Source organism: Halyomorpha halys, unplaced genomic scaffold, assembly GCF_000696795.3.
Source record: "Halyomorpha halys isolate HHAL.00 unplaced genomic scaffold, Hhal_1.1 Scaffold35.1, whole genome shotgun sequence".
Classification (NCBI taxonomy): domain Eukaryota; kingdom Metazoa; phylum Arthropoda; class Insecta; order Hemiptera; family Pentatomidae; genus Halyomorpha; species Halyomorpha halys.
The window spans coordinates 748,048-768,638 of record NW_027106137.1 but is presented as its reverse complement, the minus strand read 5'-3'; the positions used below and the strand labels follow the sequence as shown (position 1 = coordinate 768,638).

The following is a 20,591-nucleotide window of genomic DNA, read 5'->3' as shown; positions in this document are numbered from 1 at the left end:
ATTTATTCACCAAGTCGAATGGTTACCTGGATTTTACTTACAAGGAAAATACAGACAAGCACTGGCATATCAGATATTAGTCAAGTAGAACACGGACCTTAACTCCATCAAATAACTACCTAGTCAATTCAATCATTGTCAAATATATATATTACATATTTTTTTGTACCTTTCATTAAAATATTGCTCGATCTCAAAGTCTCTCCTTCCCGTTTTAAGCTAATATTTCGAAAGTGATATAGGGCCCTCGCTCTCCGGGGGTTTAGCGGGGCGGGTCGGGCGGGGAAGGATGGCCTTTTTTTTAGCGCTACAATCCTGCTCTTGTGAGATTGTGACATGTCGTTCATCGACCAACCTACTCGCTGAAATTGTCCGTTCGGAAAGACAGATAAATAAGGCTACCATGGAGGGCGGGAGTGGCGGGTTATTATTATTGCTTCGTAAATATTACAAGAAATATTAATATCTTTTAAGCAATGAGTTCTGAGATATTTATCGAGAACTAATGAATTGAGTGCGCAGGGAAACAACAATACAATTCGATTGAACAATTAGAAATATGTCTATCGCGGACTACATTTTTTTTTTATACAAAAAGCTCAAGAGTTTTCGTGTATACTTTAAAATAAAATATTAGTTAAATAATGAGACCAAAATTTCCCCCCAAAAATAATTAAATTATGAATAAGGTAGACAAAACTACTTACCTTTAAGGACATGTTCAGTGATAAAGTAGTTGGACAGATGTTTCTGTCATGATACTACGTCATCATAACTTGCAAAGCATTATAAGTTTTTCTTCTTTTTTTTTAATGTCGTATCAGCTTCAAAGTTTCATAAATATCTGATTTTTAATAAAATCGTTATAGATTTTTTTTTACTTTTTATTATGAGGATAAGGTCAGTTGTAATCGTGGGTTACTAGGAATATAATAAACGTATACATTTTTCACCTAGTTTCGAAAATTGATATCTTTAGAGCAAAAAGATTTTTATCACATACTCTATTTAAAAATCAAGCGTTGAATCTTTAATTGCTGGACGGTACATGCTGTTCAATTAATATGTCTTTAAGCTACTATATTGCGCTAATTAAAAAAAAAGAAAAATCTCCAATTTCCCTGGATTACATTCTATATTCCAATAAAACAAAAACAAAAATTGAGTATACCTATGTTGCCTTTGTGCCTATGTTTACTCCATACTTTTATTACTATTCATCAAGCAAGGCTAATTTTTTTTAAATATTTTCAATTTTTATTAATTATATTTACAATTTACCCTAAAAGAAAGATCAGGTCACTAAAATTATTTTAATCTATTTCTGATTTAAGTTCAAATATCTAGGAACTATAAGGAACTCCATACTTTAGTATAGGAATGACATATCGCTTCATTCATGAGAACTCTCAAATTCTATATTTTAACATTATATAGGAGAAAGAAAGTCCTTAACAGAATTAACACGCAAATTCTATAGTAGCGGTGGAGGTGTTGGAAGGGTGTAACCGGAACGAATTACTCTGCACTTTTCTGGTTCTCGGGGGGCAGAAATCAACGACCCTTTTTCACTTGTCTCATTTAATTTTCTCTTTCACGTCCTGCGAGAGCTCAGAACATCAAGATTTAATTAGCTAAATACTTAATTAATTTATATTGTAATTTCATGGAAAATGGAATCATTTTCATTAAATTTAATATTAATCCAGCTGTACAATAATGATGATCTGAAAACTATTTGTTAAAGGTTGTAATTATGAAAGGGTAATTAATATCGAATATAGAGGATCGAAAATCAAAACAATTTAAAATATATACAACCATGCTGACACTGATATATGAAAGGTAGGCACAAAGGACTTCAGCCCGTCATGTTATGCACATAGTCGCCCATGCGCGTGCCCCTAAATTATAGTACCAAGCATTAGCACACAATTCCAATCACTCAAAAATTACCGCAGAAATATTTTGAAAAATTAGGATCATTTTAAAATACCTTCCTTCGACATATGTTTCTTTTTACCTCTTACTTAAGATGATCTCAGAATATGTCCACCTTAAGATTTAGGGGAAAACCGATTGGGCTTTGTTTAACTAACTTGATTTATGTTTTTGTTTGTTGTTTCCTATTACCCGCCTATTAGATAATAAGGGGAGAGGGGGCAACAGTAGTGGAATGTTGTAAATCGTTTCCAATTTTAATTTGAGCTGTGTACACAGCTTAGTGCTTCCTTTACTTTTCAGTCAACCACCTTAATTTCACCTTTCGATTGTATGGGATTCTGCATCAATGATATATCGCTCCAAAACTAGTATTACATGCATAGTGGTTTCTTGCGGTTTTCCTAACACTTCTTCTTCTTCTATTAGGGCTTTTTAGCCCCAAGAATGTAATTTGATGAACTCACTGAATTCCTCTAGCCATAAATGAACTTTCAAGGAAGTTCTTCTCGTTAGGCCTTAGTTGCCATGGTTCTTATCCTCCTGGCTCTTAAATCTCTGAATGTAATGTAGGTAGTCACAGTTAAACTGTTTAGAATTCCACAAGTCGGAGGAACATACAGGCTTATGGCGTCTTTTACACATAGACACATCTTTAACACTACAGACTACACAGCTTGGTCCAGAAACCCCACGTGTGAAATTATGAAACTAATCCAATAGAAGCCATTTTTCTAGCAACTGGGTGCTTGAACAATGTTAATGTATTATCCTGTAAGTCACCACCCATCTTCCGCCGGGTCCCATCCCTCAATTTAATCCTCCAAGACTAGTGACTAGGCTAGAATATTCCTCATTTGTGTTTTCCTTTTGTCCTTGTAAGCATGCTTTTCATTTCTTTTTACACGTTTAAGTTGAGAAGCCCGTTCTCCGTGGGATCGACTTTGTGTGAATTTGGTCTAATCCTCTGGCGACAAGAAGCAGAGCCGTTCCCTAAGTCGACACCACCCCTATTTCCCTGTCTTCAAATAAAAAGAGAAAATATTTTATGATAACCTGCGCAAATCCTATAATGGTACCCGAAGCCCCGAAATGCGCTATCTATAGCACTTCATTTCAGGTCATTCATTGATTAGACTTATATCATTCTATTAACCATATCAGTAGGTTTTATCCCATCATGTTCCTGATGCAATGAACTGTCATACCTTTTAACTTTTGTGATGGTATAAAATTGATTATATCGAATATTATCAGTGATAACTGTCCTGTCATCGTTTTGTCAATTTAAACATTGTCAGGATAAAAAAAGATAATATTTTATGAAATATCACGCATATTTATCTTATGAACAATGCGCTCACGAGTTATTTATTGAGAACTGATAAATTAAGTGATATGAGGAAGAGCAGTACAACTGAACATTTTAAAATTGTTTTGACATAAAGATATTAAAATTCACCTATATAGTTAATAAATAATCACTGAAAATCGTCAACCCGTCTTTTAACTAGCAGCTGAGTTTCTTGCCTAATATTATCGAAAAAATAAACATGTTTTTTGTGTTAATCTGGAGTACTAACATTAACATAATCTTCTATATTTTCTACTCTGTTTAGAGTTTTGTTCTTCACAAATGATTCTCAACGATTGTTATGTTTTAAATGAAAAACTAGGTCCACTACACAATACATCAGATTACTTAAATGAGACCACCAACGTTACAGGACGATAATCCCAAAAGCTATTGATAAAGCCCCTTGCTGTTATTGAATGAATAGGCTTTCTCCTCTCCTTTTGTTTCTAATAGGGAGTGGGGAAGGTCGGATTAACATGTTTTAGCTCCTGAAATTAATAATGCTGTTCCATTAAGGTTTTCCGATCAGGAGAATTGAAAAGCCGAGAGGAAAAATAATGGGATTAATGGGCTTTTTATAATAATCATTTACGTCTTCAAAACATTTCATATCTTACTATTTTTTCATCATACAAATAGCTTGTTCAATTCTTTCTTTATAATGATAGATAATGGATCATCGTAATCAACCTTGAAACAAATATTTCAACAACCTCCTTTCAAAATTTTTAAGTATTACGATTAAAGATACGTAGAATCGAAAAATTGAATAATTATTTTTCAAATAAGTGTGACCATCCTGAAGAGCCTACCCAGGTTGCGACATTTCAGTACGAAAAAGGAGAATGAAATCAACATTATATACAATTGGTGCACAGCTTTATTAGTTATTAAAATTAGTATTTGCTTGAAAAAAAAAATTGTTTTTATTAAACTAATAATTCTCCCCTCCCCCGCCCCCCAGATACGCCCATGATTCTACTCAGGAAGATGTACGTTGACTGAAGTGGGATATGTGATGTTTTACAATTTATTATCAATTATTTTATTGGTTCTTATTTACTTGGTGCGAAAGGGATTGTTGATATTTCATTATTAAAACCAAAACCAAATGTAATTATGAAAGATAGATTTAATGTTGGTTGTTTATGGTATGTATTTTTGAGGTTCTTGAGGATCAGTCAATTATAAAACAACTATTGGGACGACTTTTCCTAAGTTTATTGTTCGCATAGACATGTCCTACATTGATTTTTTTGTTTTAAGAATTTATTAACTTATTATTAAATACTAAAATGTACAAAATACAAATTAAGATTAATAAATAAAAAATATTTCTTACAATTCTTTCGCTGCTGAATTATCTTCATAACTGATCACCACTGAAACTAACTCGTTTAAGCTTTTGAGCTTTACTGATTAAGAGTGAAGTAGAAAAAGTACGTGTTTGGGTTAAAAAAAACAGTTTTTTTGGGAGGGAGGAGGGGAAGCGAGAGATTATTCATATCCTAACTGATCTCTAGCAGTTATTCTGTCTGTTTATTTCTTTTCTGCATTTTATCCATTTATTATTAGGGTTGTTTATTGTTTCTCGTGAATTTATGAGATTGTACTAACATGAATTTAAATTTTGTACATCTGACTTTTTGTTAATAGCCCCAAGTCTTGTATATTTCTACTGCGATTATTTCGTTTGAATTTTTTTTCTCACAATATATGATTTTGGATGAAATTATATAAACAAACTGATTACTTGCTTCTAATCCACTGACGTAAGCTATGTATGTCACCATCCTTCATTGGACCATGTAACTGACCTTATAATGCCACTAGGCAATAGAAGGGACATGTCAACATAGGTAAGCATATTCCATTCTCCATATAATATGTATGAATTTATTAATTATTAAAAAAAAAAGAAAAGTTCAGTTTTGATGGCAAGTGACTTCGTTTCCATGTTTTCAATCAAGAACCTCTAGATATTCTTCAAGGAGAAGAATACATTTTTGGAATTATAATTCCCATTCTAGTTTCACTTCGAAAATAATTTAATGAGGCAGCAGTGGTTCCATTGAAATGATCCGGCTATGGATACCAGTAATCCGGCAACCATGGATTTAGAGATTATTTTTTATTCACCACCCTACAGGTATAAAATGCAGCCATCGCTGCCTTTTCTCACCCAAGTTTAAAAATAGATGGAACTGCATCGATGAAAGCCAAAGAGGCTCATACAACTTTTAAATCTGGCGTTGCAGCACATTCAACCCTCAAAACCGATCGATCAAATTTAAACAGTCCTTCTACATCGGGATAGACTTTGGAGACCTATTTTGATTTTGAGCTATTTTTGAAAAAAAAAAAAAAAAAAAATAGGGGCACACAGTTTCGCCACAGGGAACTGAAAGTTGGGCTGATGCTTACGAAGTGCTGATAGTAGAACCGCTGCGGAGAAACAGCACTATGAACAATCCACTCAATTTAATTTATAATCTTAACACTTTCTTGAGACTGGTAAATTTTTTTTTAAAAAATAATTTAATTTCTATCCATTTTAGTCTCAAAACCTTTTATTTTTCTTGTAAGTCCGATGTTTCGGTTATTCCGGTCATCCTCAGGGACAATCTACTTAATACAATTTTGTATTATATATATATTGTGATAAAGTTTTTAAGGAATAGTGACTGTGATAAACGATTTTAATTTTGGTTTTAATGAATATTGACTAATTAGAATTTGTTGTTTTGATCTGGGCAGAATAGCCTGCATGGAGTTAGAGTTTTTAAATTATATAATTCCAAAATTGTATAAAGTAGATTATCCCTGAGGATGGCCGGATTGGCCGAAACGTCGGAATTATAAGAAAAATAAAAAGTTTTGAGACTAAAATGGATAGAAATTAAATTATTTATTTTTTAAAAAATCAAAAAAAATCCAGTCAATGTTTTAATCAGGGACTGCCTACTCTCTGTCTATTCTTGTTTAAAATTCATGAATAAAAACTTAGACTAAAAATGATTGTTATGTTTTTAAAACGAAATTTACCAACAATGGTGATAATGCCTGACTCGGCTTATGTACTTGTATTAAATTATATATTTTAATGTTTCCCTAAAACCAAATTTATTTTTTATTAGCTCAACTGAAAACAAATCACTACAACATTATCAAGATATTGAAATGGTAGGCAATTAACCAAATAATTTTATTTGATTCATAATTATATAAATGATATTGAAATTAGATTAGTGCTTGAAATTCCTAATTACTTCAATTTATCTTGAACACAGAAGGGTGTGGCCAACTTCCCACTTTTAGCTCCACTTTCTCGCTGAAAAGGGGCACGTAGCTGGGGCAAAGAGAAGAGCACAATGTAGTAAAGGAATATCAAACATATAATAAACTTAGTTTATTATTATATGTTTAAAGAAAAAAAACAATACAAAACTTAAAAATATCAAAATATGAACAATACATTTCCATTGACGATGGAGTTATGGAGGCATACTTAAACTTGATCAAACCCCGAGAATTGTCTGCGACTTTTCGGAAAGACAGTAGTTAAAGAAAGATCTGAACTTTTCACTGAGGATTAACTGTTTTCACACCACTCATGAAGTATTCCATTTTAACATGTAATTCGGCTACAAAAAAACTTGCAAATACCTCTTCAACTTTTCTGGTAAGGTGATAACCTCCAACCTTTACTCCATCAGAAGTTTCTCGTGAAATCAAACTACTGCCCACATGGAGAGCTCTTGGTTATGAACTCATCACTGCAGAGCTACTCCAAGAAATGCCCAGAAAAGCTATAGCCTTTCTCACTACACTCAACAACGCTTAGGACAACAAAATTCCCTTAGCATTGGAAATTCTAACTCATCATCATGATGATGATCATATACAAACCTTACAAAAACATTAACGCAATCTCTTCATCCTGAACTATTTTATTCCCCGTCCGCTCCTAACAATTTGGAAAACTCATATATAGAACTCGCATAATTACAGAAAAACAAATCATACCTGTCCATCAACTTGCTTTTTCGATCATTTCAATTAACTACTCACTAACATAGAGTTACTGACTATATTTCATCAGGTCTGGAGCAAAGGCAAATATCCAGCTAGAGTAAACCTTGATGTAACTCAAGATTTTGACAAAGTATAGCATCAGAGACTTTCATTTAAACTGAAGGGATTTCTATCTAATCACTTATTCTTCCTACTTATTACTTCATGTGTCTCCCTTTTCTTTTTAACAGGATTTTTGCTTTACGGCAAGGTTCAGAAACATAGTCTATTCAGTCAGACAAGATCGGAGTACCTCAAAGTTCTGGCACCCCTGTTGTACACATATGATCTCCCACTCGACAATAACACCCTTATTAGACGGTACGAACTCCATCCATACAAGTTTCACTGTCTCTTCAAAATTATTTACTAAAAATTCAGAACTGGTTAAACTTTGTAAAATCAAACTGAATAACGACAAATCCCAACACATAACAATTACACTCCTTGTTGCCACATGTCCTCCAATATACATTGACAACAAACCGATTCCACAAACTAATTCAGTAAAATATCTTGGACTAACTTTCGATAAGAGGATGACATGGGGTCGACATCGTAATTTTTATCGAACGTGAAAAGTTTATATTAAAAATAAAATGCATAGTCGTATTATCTGTGACATCTAGTTCGAAAAAATCATTAAACTATTTTTTTTTTAAAATAAACACATCCTTTTAAAGGTATTATCAAATAATTATCGGTGTAAGAAAAAATGTATAGTTATTAAACTAAACGATGGTTGAGATGAGATGTAGAGTATTTAATATTTTAATTGAATAATATTCGTATTCTTATTTTTTTACTTAAGATTAATTAATTTTATTAATTCAATTGTTGTGTTCTTTTTAAATTCGTATTATTATTTTTTTACTTAAGATTAAATAATTTTATTAATTCAATTGTTGAGTCCTTTCTAAATTCGTATTCTTATTTGTTTACATAAGATTAATTAATTTTATTAATTCAATTGTTGTGTCCTTTTTAAATTTGAATTCTTATTTGTTTACATAAGATTAATTAATTTTATTAATTTAATTGTGTTCTTTTTAAATTCATTTTATTATTTTTTTACTTAAGATTAAATAATTTTATTAATTCAATTGTTGTGTCCTTTTTAAATTCGTATTCTTATTTTTTTACATAAGATTAATTAATTTTATTAATTCAATTGTTGTGTTCTTTTTATATTAACCCCTTCTTAATGGAATCCTTCCCATAGCGGACAATTAATCTTTCCTGCATGAAAACCAACACCGCAACCAGTGGATTTTTATTTGTATTCAGCGCATGAACTTAGCGAGATAGCTATTACAACTAAAAAGGCTATCTTATATTCCAACAAACTCTGGCCCGTTTAGAGATCTGTTTCATGCTAAGGGTTTATTCTATCGCGCTTTAAGCTTCTATGAACATTCTTATCAGCCTGCGATAGGGAAACGCTCCCTTATCTTCTTATCTAGTAATGTTATCTTTTTGTTCTTCTTGTAATTAACTTTTTTATATACCCAGAATGCCTTACCTTAATGCTATCTCTCCTGTTGGGATAACTGCTTTTGCCCTGTTGGACTTCTTAAGAGATACTTAGTTTTTATTGCACGTTGGGGTCGCTAAAAATAGAGTTTTGTTAGGAGGAACTGAAGTTACGGAGACTGGAAAAGCTTAAAGGACATAATGTCTATCGTAAAAATTATAAGGAATATAAGGCACTTATGTTTTATTTCATGCCTATACTGAATGTGTGTACTAAATGTACATGTGTAATAAACCAGTATTTGTTTCTCAAACAGTGTAACATTAAACTTTCAATGTTAGTCAAGTCAGATATGTAGATAAAAAAAAATGTTGGTGCGGTGCGCGCATCACACAACTTTCACTTTGAGTTGAAATGCTATCGATTGTTTATGATTATCGATATGATGATTATATGATATGATTATCGATTGTTTCAGAACATTTATTTCGATATTATTTCAGTGGCAATACTTTCACTTATAATTTTCCAAATGAGTCTTTCAGTTAACGGATTGACAGATTTCAGTTTCAACAGCTTTCAGAAAAGTACTTATGGCAGAAATATAAAAATATAACAGTTAAATTGTAAATTCTGCTCTTAAATATTTATTCAATGCTAACTTGTTATAGAACCAATTTTAAAAATGCTAATAATGATTAAAGAAGTTTAAGCGAAATCATAAAACTATTTAATAACGAAAGTGATATAAAAATATTTATTATACTGGTGAACCTACACTTGTGCCCTCCCCCCCTCCCAGTGTCATTCGTGTCTAAACAGACATTTATATACTCATGATGAGATGTATACAGTTGACAGTAGATTAATTTGAGTTGATGGTCGGGGGTAGCGGTCAGCAAAAAATACACAAATAAAAAAAAACTATTTATTTGTGCCGACGTTTCGATGATTTCCATCATGTTTATTTCTTGAATAAATTCTGTTTTTTAAATTTCTTTTTATCATTTATTTTGTATACTCTTTGCCTCTATAATATTATATTTCATCTTGTATTGTTCAAGACGGTGTACATGAAAAGCTCAAGAGATGATAAGGAAGAGAATAGCAAAGTGACGTTCTGAGACCAGTTTCAATACTGTAAACCAGTTTAAGTACCTGGAAAGCCTGGTTACAGATGGCAATAAAGTAGAGAGCGAAATAGAGGCCAGGATAGCGGCAGGAAATAGATGCTATTTCTCACTAAGGGAAATATTGAAGTTTAGAGCTCTCTCTAAAAGAATGAGAGTGGTCATTTACAAAACCATTGTATGGCTAGGTGATCTATGGAGGAAAATTATGGCCCTTGGCATGAAAAGCAGAACAGAAGCTCAACTCTTGGGAGAGAAAGATTTTGAGAAGGATATGGGAGGAGTCTAGGAGAATGGAGTTTGGAGAAGAAGAAGGAATGATGAGCTGATAGATTTGTTCGGGGAACCCAGCATCGTGGCTTTGGTCAAAAGAGTGAGAATAAGATGGTTAGGACACGTAGAGAGGCCGATGAAAGAAAACCCAAAAAGTCGGTTATGGCAACCAGATGGAAAACGGAAAAGGAAACGTCCCCGGATTAAATGGCTGGACGATGTGGAAAAGGATTTGAAGCTCTCGAAGGCTGACAGATGGAAGGAGAAAGCAAGAGACCGTGTAGATTGGTTGCCTGTTGTGGAGGAGGCTCGGATTCTTGTAGGCAGTGTAGTGCCATAATAATAATAATGATTATTCAAGAAGTAGTCACTCAACCACTATCTATTCAATTTATTGCTATGTAGATTTCCAAGTTCGTTTTTTTATTATTTTTATGTTTCTCTGAGTTCTGGTTGTTATCTATTTTTTGTTTTGTTTTTAGCTCCGATGAAGGCCATAAATTCAGGTGAACCATGGTTATATCATATTAAAGAATTTGAGACTATTGTAACTTTCTTCTGAAAAAGAAGTCTCTAACCTTCTTAGAATATAAGGATTTAAATAATACGATGTAAATAATTTTCCTTTGTATTGTTTTCCTTCCAAATTATAACAACTTGCATTACCTGGATCAACTTAAATTATAGACTTTCTATTCATTGAATAAGCAATTGCTGCTATAAATACATCCAGATCTGTATCTAGGATAGTCTTACTTCTAGGATTTAAAATGCCAAAAAGCACAATATATTGTATATAAATCGAAAAATACACACCTGTACATTGTACATCTGTTTATTGTTGTTTGTTCGTAAATAACTTCCATTATTGTCCGATTGTTCTTCTTTGCAGGTACATTATTCGTGCGAGCGGAAGAAGTGCTCATCGTCCTTCTGGTGCTGGTCCTTTGGGTAGGAGCCATCATCCTCTTCTTCAATAGGTGGGGGAAAATTAGGATGTTGGAGCCTTATCAACCGAAATTTCACCAAGAGCACAGGCCATCTTGTCCAATGGCCGATTTAACATCAGTCAATCAAGTAATTTCTCAAATTTAAATTACTACAGTGCATATTTTTATATATTATAAACTTACAGCCTTTGATCTTCTATTTCTCATTTTATCATGTAATCATTATTGTACACCTGTATAGACTCAACTGTAAAATTATTTTAATTATTTCAATTTTTTTTTAAATTATTGAACATTAATAAAAGAATGAATGAGATGTATTTACATTGAATTGTATATGATTTTTTTTTTTTTTTAATATGCTATTTCATTTTTCAATTTTCTAACATTAATATAAAATACGATATTTCCTTATAGCTTTGTTCGGCAAATACTCTACCTCCAACATCATCCGTACATCCGTGTAACATCATAATATTCCTCCGACAAATAAATACAATGAAGTCCAACAAGAAATAGTTACAACTGTTACATAAATTGAACTATCGTTGTGGTTATACTGAAATGAATTCTCATTATTTAATTTCAATGCTTTACAAGCAGTATTAAGTACTCACTGAAAATAGGCATACAAAACCAACCAACACACTATTAAAGCCTATAGATCTTTGAAATATTAATATGATATCATCACCTTAAAAAATGATCTCATGCAAGAAAGAGTGTAAAAGAAACATCTATTTATTTTTAAGTATTTATTTTTAAAAAATATAAAGTTGTTTAAGGTTCAAAGAGTTTATAAATCCAAGATATGCCAATTTTGTTGACTTATTAAAAAATATATCAAGGCTCTCGTTCAGCCAACTCACAAAACAGTAATTATAAAAATTATTTTAGAATTTAAATTTTATATTAAGATTTTATTAGTACCTGAAGTACAATAAAAAGGAGAACACCGATTATCAGGAGAGCACTATTATCAAATAGATATTATTATGGAAAGAAATAATGACTGGAGATATATGGAGCCAAATATATATCTAGACTTCGTAAAAAAAAAATTTTTTTTTCATTTTTTTTTTTGTGCGGTTTAATTCAGTTAATAAAGTCAGTTAATGTTAAAAATGGTGCAATTATACACAGCTATATAGCTTTTGACTTTTGGAAGAGAAAAGATGGGATGGCAAAATAAAATGTTCTTCTCAGACAAGAATTCAAGACCCAGCTCTAAGAGTTTACTGTCAGGACGCTGTTGTATTATGAATATTTCTTAGTAGGTTGTAAGGGACGTGACGGCCGTGCGGGTTGGGGCGCAGGTCCTAGAGCGCTCGGTTCGGAACGTTGTGGGTTCGATTCCCATCTGGGGGGGGGGGCAGTTCAACATTCATTTTTCGGCGGTCCCGAACAATGAATCTTGACAGGGGTTGGCAAGAAGGACTACTAGACACACTTTCCGGACTTGTTCCCCCCTCCAAATTCCAGTACCAGAATTTGTTTGTTAAAGAAATATATTCATTTGTTTGAACTCTGACCAAAGTCGAGACTTGTTTGACATTAATGAAGCTAAAACGAAGCTATCTTTACCAAAGCAGTATGGACCAGAAATCAAATCTACCGGGAAAAATTGATAATAGTTAGTTGACCAAAATACTTTAGGTTTATGTTTAATTTGACTCGTATATGTGTAGACTTATCACTCAAGAAAACAAATTTCATTCCAACTCCGGCATGGGGAAATGAAAAAATGTGCAAAGTTAAGATGGAGTTAGCACTTCTACATCTATTATCCGGTGCATTTGTGTAGGAAAGATTGTCTTAGTGTTTATCCGGGACAGGCAAAGTCAATTATCTTCGTCCTGGTATCAAATTGTAACAGTGGGTAAGCCCTTTCATGTTTGACCTTCAGAATTATAGCTCGAATCTTTCCTTCATTAGAGAGAAGCTTGAAATTCAGAAAGACAATTATAAAACTCATTTAAAACCCGTTTACTCTTTGTAATGATATCTTCTACCCTTAATCGTATACTTTTATTTTAGACACTGTACCCTTCTTTGTGCCTTCTTTGTTTTAAATAAGCTTGGTTCTCTAGAGACAAGAGCTCTATGAAGAAGTACTATCCTTTAAAGATTCCATTATGGATTTATCAGTACAAATATCCTAGAATAGGCCAGTCAAATTAGGGTTTGTCACATGAAAAGTGCATATTTTTTTTGTCTTGTATATATGGTTACGAATATGTAAAAAACAAAAATATTAACACATCTGACTTTGGGAGAACTTGTGGCAGCCAAAAACCTTCCAAATTTTAAGACATTTTAGACATCGGATTTTTAGTCCGAAATGATAAACAGTATAGTGAGTAAAGGGAGGGGGGAGATGCGCAGTGCGCATGATCGTATAGTTCTGGATACTCACAAGTGATTGTTGGAATTGACTTACTCAGTTGACTGGACTACCTTTCCATTCCTCTCCTCGACTTACTTCTGCAACTATTAAATTAATATCCCGAGATTATAATTTTACCATCTCAAGTAAACTGGTTAGGGGGAAAACTATCCACTCTCAAACTAAAAACGTAATTATGAACGTATTTAAATTTTTAAAAAACAGAGGCTGAGTGGTCTTCTGTTATGAAAAGCCAGAAATAAATTACTGCATTTATCATAAGTAAATACCATTCTAGGACAAAAAATACTGCATTTTAAAACATTTAAATTAAGAAAACAGTTGCACTAACTGTTTCACAACAAATTTAAACTTTAAAAGAGGCAGTTTTTTCTTAAGCACATTTAAATCTCAAAAATGACTTTTTGGAAGATACTGATGTTCTTAAATTGCAAGTCAGAACAGGGTTGTCCATATATTTGTCAACAGAGTAAAACATAATAATAATAAGTAAAATAAAAATCAACAAGAAACAGTCAAAAGAACAACCTAAAGAAACTAGTGACTAAGAACATCGAGAATATATGTGGAGGGGATAAGAAGCTGGGTTGGGGAGTGCGCGAGTTCCCTTCCCCACAGGCAAACTTATCTTGGATGGACTATATCTATTACACAAGTTATTCAATTAAATTCAAGTGAATTAAAAAACATTAATAATTCTGTGTCTAATAATTAGAAAATACCGTTAATGAGTTGTAGAAGAAAAAACACTCTGAATTACGAGTATTTTTGGCTGAAAAAAGTTCTCCCGAAGTCAGGTTTGAACATTCTGTCTTTTTACATATTCTTACCTAATACACAAAAGAGAAATATAAAATCTATTACCACGCCTTCTGCAATATAGACCCCTGCTTCGGCCATAATCAGACTATATCTACATGGGCGTTGGCAGAATTTCGCCTAGGGGGAGCAGACCTCTGCCCATTACACACACACAAGGTATGGTTGTGATCTTAATTATAGTGTTTCCACAAAGAAATCATCTGTCTAATAAGTTCCCTATTGTCTTCCTTTTCTTTTTTTTTTTTTTTGTGTGTGTGTGAAGAGCCCAGCTAGAAAACGATTATGAGAGGAAACTGAAATACATATTTAGAGAATTTTTCGTAAAAATCGACCAACCAGTGCACCTTTAGAGAATTGATTTTAAACTTTTTTATAGATTTTATTGAAAAAAAACTCTAAATTTTTATTTAACTCGGTGTGTAATTAAGTAGTCCATTTTATCAGATAGGTCTTAGGCTTATTAAAATAGTCAAGCCTGGATTAAATTATAATTATTTTTTTAATTATAATGAAGGAGCTTTCATTTTGCTTATTTAGTATAAAAAAAAAAGTTCTGATTATTAGCAATAAGAAACAATTGGTTAATACAAAATATTAAATACACACGTCATCGTTATCTTTTTAAAACTACTGTATTATTGACAGAAATAAGTTTTTTTTCTCGATATTTTCACCTCGAGAACGTTAAATTACCAATTTTTATAGTAAATGATGCATCCCACAAAATTTTGTCACCAAATGAACGTTCATCGCACCAATTTGTTTTTTGTAAGTCTCAGAAATACGTACCCATTTGAAATAAATTATCTAAATGCGGTTGGAGGTTTTGTTTAAATGTCCATCATTTCAATAGCCAATCAGATCGCTGATAAATTTCGGGAAGTGAGAGATGTTGAGCATTAAGCTGGATTTAGTGAGCACTAACGCGGGGTCAGCCGGAGCAGCGTCACTAAATCATACGGTCACTCCTCCCTAATCTCTCTCCCGGCCTGACACCATTCCATTCTAATTACGCATATTTGTACTTTTTATTGACCCGGCGATGGCTTTCGAATTTCAGAGCTGCTAATTTAACCGTAAGTCATCTTGCATAGATTAAATTCTTTCATACTATTCTATGAAGGGCAATATTTAGACACTTTATTAAGAACCGATTCATAAAAATGAGACATATAGCTACTGCTGAGAGCCATCTATTAAAACAGTTGTTTAAAATGTGTTGATCAAGCAAGTACCAAATGCATTCTTTGAATATGACCATCTTATATTAGAATATATTTACTACTTTACCCCTGCGAGAACTCCCGCATTAGATATGTTTCCTTGTTCTCTTCAATTCATTCGAAATATAAGATATAAATGCTCATTTGTATTAACAGTATAATACTATTAATAAAGTCTGTTCAATACACACAATTGGTAAAGTTTTAATTTTAATGCCTATCTTTACCAACTAATATAATAAATAGTAACGTTAATCCAGTTCATATCTCTTCAGTTTTTCAGTAAAGATTCAGATATCGTTAAACTTATATTAACACTGTAACTGCTGTTAGCTCAGTAACTGCTGAGACCTGATAGCTAGGCCGTATATTAATAGATGTCTTTGCTGCGCAAAAGGTTTTGTTAAGAACACGCGGGTCTTAATAATTGAAAGAATGAGGTTTGACCTGTGCCTAATTCGTGCATTTCGAAAACGGTTAATTTATGGACTTTAAAACACAGAGGCCAATTAATGTTCCTTAGTAATCAATATCCAAGTATGTCTGCGTTGAAATCTTTAAAACCCTATTTCCCCAATCGATCCGTCGACTGACCTCTGTTGACTGTTGACTGAGTTTTGAAACATCTCACTTATTTAAGTGTGTTTCTAAATATGTCATTAGTTTGTTAATCCATGAATAATTTTTTGAATTTATAATCTTTTACGAGATATTTAAAATCAATCTATCAATATTATATTGAACTCAGTGCCAAACATCTTTTAACATTTCTTTAAACTTTCTGGGATATGAAAATCTTTGACCGAATTTACATATTTTCAGTCTTGGCACCTAAGAGCCTTCTTTAAGGATTAAGAACTGATTCATTGGTAGTAAAAGCCAAGTTAGGCCTAACAGAAACTTTTTGCGCTTCAAATTAGTTGTGTTAAGTTTAAATTATTTTTTAAAACAATACCTTTATTTATTCGAATTAAAAATTGTATTAAAAAGTAGAGACCAGCCACTCTCGCCCTCCATGCTTGCCTTACTTATCTTACCTCTAAAATAGACATTTGTAGTGAGTATGTAGGTCGATGTATGACAGGTCACAATCTCACATAAGGAGGTCATATCACAAAAACTATTATAAGGCAATCCTTCAGGGCCGACCAGACCCGCCCTACCAAAACCTCGATTTAACGATGGTCCTAAATCACTTTTAAAACATTTAATTAAAACGGGAAGAGGAGACTTAAGTTAGTTAAATTGAGCAATATTTAAAAAGGGGCTAATATTGGAAAACGGCATGATCTGTTCTGATCAATATTAACAAGGGTAGAAAATTAATGAATTGAAATATCTTATAGGATTTTCTTTTATTTTTAATTAGAATATTTCTTCTTGAAAATCTTTTCCTTTTTTATTTATTAAATTTGAATTACTTTTTTTAGTTTTACCGTTTAATTTATAATAATAAATATAATAATTTTATGGTCCTTATTATAAATAATATTAATCATTCTGAAATTTGACATTATAAACAACTAATCCATGATAGTTTTCATCACAATGCATAATCCCTTCCCATGTAATATGTATGTATTATTAATCTTACTAATGTTTCAGGAGGGTACGAAAAAAAAAAATTTCAACCCAGACTGATAAAGACTCAGAAAAGCACCGGCCGCCGATCTTCTAATGGGTTGGACACTGTGATTATTTTCCGTGTCCTCAGACTATTGTTTCTGAATGCTGTCCCATTATTTGGACATACGGCTTTTGTTTCTTCTACTCCCAGCTAGTATTTCATGCTAGAGACCAATTCTCAACGCCTTATATTTAGAGAAAAACAGTTGGCAATTCATTGTTTGTTGATAAACTGTAAAAAATAATACCAGAAAAGTTTTTGAAAATGTTTCTGTTAAGAGGAACGAAAATTTCGTACTTGCGGTTCAATTTTGGATTTGTTCCTCTATCTTTTTTTTTTTTTTATTTTATTTACAAAAATATTCATAATGCTCACACCTGTCGTAAGTAAAATATTATTCTTTCATTGCCCCATGGCATAATATGTCTTGCTTTGTATTTGCTTATGAGTATATTAATAGCTTTGAGGACAAGCTTTATCAATTCAAAAATATCAATACAATTCAAGTAAGATTCGATGTTTGAGAAGGAAGAAATGATGGTTATTGAAAGAGATGTGAGTATTTATTGAAGGGCTTATTATTGAATAAAGGTCGATCATTTTATATGATTTTATTGAGACTCGATATATCCAAAATTGTATCCCGAAACGTAAATCCACTGTTTATATTGCATAAAATATTTAACAATAATGAAACCTATGAATCGGTAGTTAGTTAACCAACTCCTCAGGCTGTTCAATTTACAGAAAATATTATCTCTTTAACGTTATGGCGTCACTAACTGTTTTTTTATCGGTTGCAATGATCCACTACAGAATACTATAAAAGGCAAATGAAAATGGATTGATAAGTTGGCTAAAGATGCAGAAAAAGTTGCAAAAAGAGCAAATAATAGGGAGTTTTATAAAATCACCCATTTGCTAGTAGGAAAGAATATTATGAGAAATAGGTTTATAACTGAAAAACAAGGACCTATCTTGACTATATCAGAGCGTTAATTGCTGAGATGGGAAAAACTCTTTAAGAAAGCCATAAACTGAAATACCAATATAAGAAATAACAGTGCATTAATTATTTTAAATATTCTAAACGATAACATCACTGAATTCCACGTTAGACCTCCGAGCAACAAAAAAACTTTTGATGAAATGATAGAAATCAAAAACAGAAAAGTACCTGGTCCTGATCCCTCCACAAGCCTTAAAATCAACCTCCATAATACAGAAAAGCTCCTATTACCATTCTTAAAATACGGGGCAAAGGAGAGATTCTACCTGATTGGTCGGAGAAAATAATGTCAAGGTTCCCAAAAAGGAAATATATTGTACTGACATAATTGCAAAGTATCTAGACGAAAAGTAAAATAAAGAGCTGGTTAGCTTAAGAAGAGGTATGAGTTGCATCGATAATATAAATCAAAGATTGAAAAGCTCCTTCTATATGATCTTCATAGACTTATAGAAAGCCATTGACTCGGTTAAAAGGGAAATAATACCAGTCAAAATATTAAACAAATATATCATATGAAGACTTCCAGTACCGGGTTCTTTATGAAGGCAAATTTTCTGATACAATTAAAACCCCACCTGGAGTATGCCAAGGATCTGTTTTGTCTCCTACTCTATTTCTTGTTGTAATGGTAAAAGGAGACATTACATACCGGCAAGAACATGAGTTTGCTGACGAAATATATATTGGATTACTAGATTATTCCTGGAATGCAATGTCTCGAATAAGAATTAATGATAATGGATAAATAAATCCATGATTTATGAATGTTACATATCGTTCATGATATTACTTTAAACTGCTTGCTTTATTCATATTAGGCAAACTTCCAAAATGTCAAATTTCAATTCTGGTTCATGTTCATATTTCCCTATCACAAAGCCGTATGGATCATGCGAAATAAAACCATCATTTGTTTAATGAAGCTAATAGAAACATTTTCCCAATTAATGAATACATCTGCGTGTAAATTGTATAGAAGTCCCTGCCCTTACTAATGACCAATTATAACTTCCTCGAAATAAGGGAGTATCTAAAAGGCTTTTACAACAATGGTAGTCCCAACTTTCAGTCCTTGGCAATGAAGACAAAAGCCATAATATACTCACCTAAGTTGTGGTACCGTAATAAACTTTAATGGTGATAATGGTTAGAACATTGAAAGTAAATTTATTTCGCTCAATAACTTACACAACTCTGAAAAATTATCCAAAATTATTTATATTAATTCAAATTAATTGAGTCCTTAAAACTATTATTATTGAATTACATTTTCAAGGGCACATAGGCAATTAGCCATCTTTATAAAATAGTTTTACCATTGAAATATATATAATCATTGAAGTAATATAATTCTTAAAGCTACATAGATGAACAAAATATTTATTTACATTTAATATTAAAAATTAAATCTGTACCAATATAAACCTTGAAGGGTTAGATGTGCAGTACTTTATAAGAAAGTACTGTTACTTGATCAACGGTTGGGCAAGCAGGTGATTTGGTCAGAATCACGCTCGACCGCCAGATTTTTACCCCATTAAGGGTACCCAGTTATGAGGCTGGGAGGACTGGCAGAGGTGGCTCCGCCCATGAAGGATAAGTTATAAAGAGTGTCGGATAAGTAATTGTAGCAAACTATAATTGACTTATCCTGTGAGTTTGTCTGCCTACCCCTTTCTCGAGCTGATCTCTGGTCTAACACCACCCGACAAAAACCTATGTTAGGACAAAAACCTTTTTTGAAAATGTTACAATAATAGTATGAGGCTCAGGCGATTGAATATTGCAAAATAAATAAATTCCAGTTTTATATATTCTTTTTCCTTTTTATTAAATAAAGTTGTTTATGCTAAAATTAATATCAAAAACATAAGATTTCTGAGAATAAAATATGTTAAAAAAATTATAAACATTACTCACTAACGAGGTCACTTGTCAAGATGAGCTTCAAGTAGTGAATCTCTTCTAAAGTAGTATAGGAGTATTCTACAGAAAGGTAGTATCAAACAAAACCGTCTTAGATGGAGGAAGTTTTTAACTAACAGTATACACATATTGGTCAACATTTGTTAGGGTTCATATAAATGCTCTTATCCTTCAATTAGACACAACTAATGATTGGAGAAGTTTGTCGGTGGGTACGTTTAGCAAAGAACAACATAAATTAACAAAACCTTATTTATTTATTTTATGCCGAAGTTTCGACCTGAGTTTCAGGTCTTCATCAGGGCTATAGAACGAAAGAGATAACAACAACATTTAGATAATGTTGTTGAGAACAAGACCTGAAACTCAGGTCGA

At 32.3% G+C, this 20,591-nt stretch overlaps 1 protein-coding gene and 1 long non-coding RNA gene across 2 annotated transcripts in view; one reads left to right on the top strand and one right to left on the bottom strand.

The window, feature by feature from the left end:
* Positions 1–6,596: 6,596 nt before the first annotated feature.
* On the bottom strand, positions 6,597–11,114 carry LOC136797355 (uncharacterized). Its single transcript, XR_010845182.1, has 3 exons — positions 11,066–11,114; positions 8,895–8,982; positions 6,597–6,647 (listed from the first exon to the last, which is right to left on the bottom strand). It is a non-coding gene; the product is annotated as an uncharacterized lncRNA (long non-coding RNA).
* Positions 11,115–11,140: 26 nt separating this feature from the next.
* Positions 11,141–20,591, top strand: part of LOC106686302 (uncharacterized) — a 58,671-nt gene continuing 49,220 nt past the window's right edge. Inside the window, exon 1 of the mRNA XM_067053701.1 lies at positions 11,141–11,326. Within this exon, the coding sequence (XP_066909802.1) occupies positions 11,246–11,326 (81 nt within the window). The 5' untranslated portion in view covers positions 11,141–11,245. The remainder of the gene's footprint in view (positions 11,327–20,591) is intronic.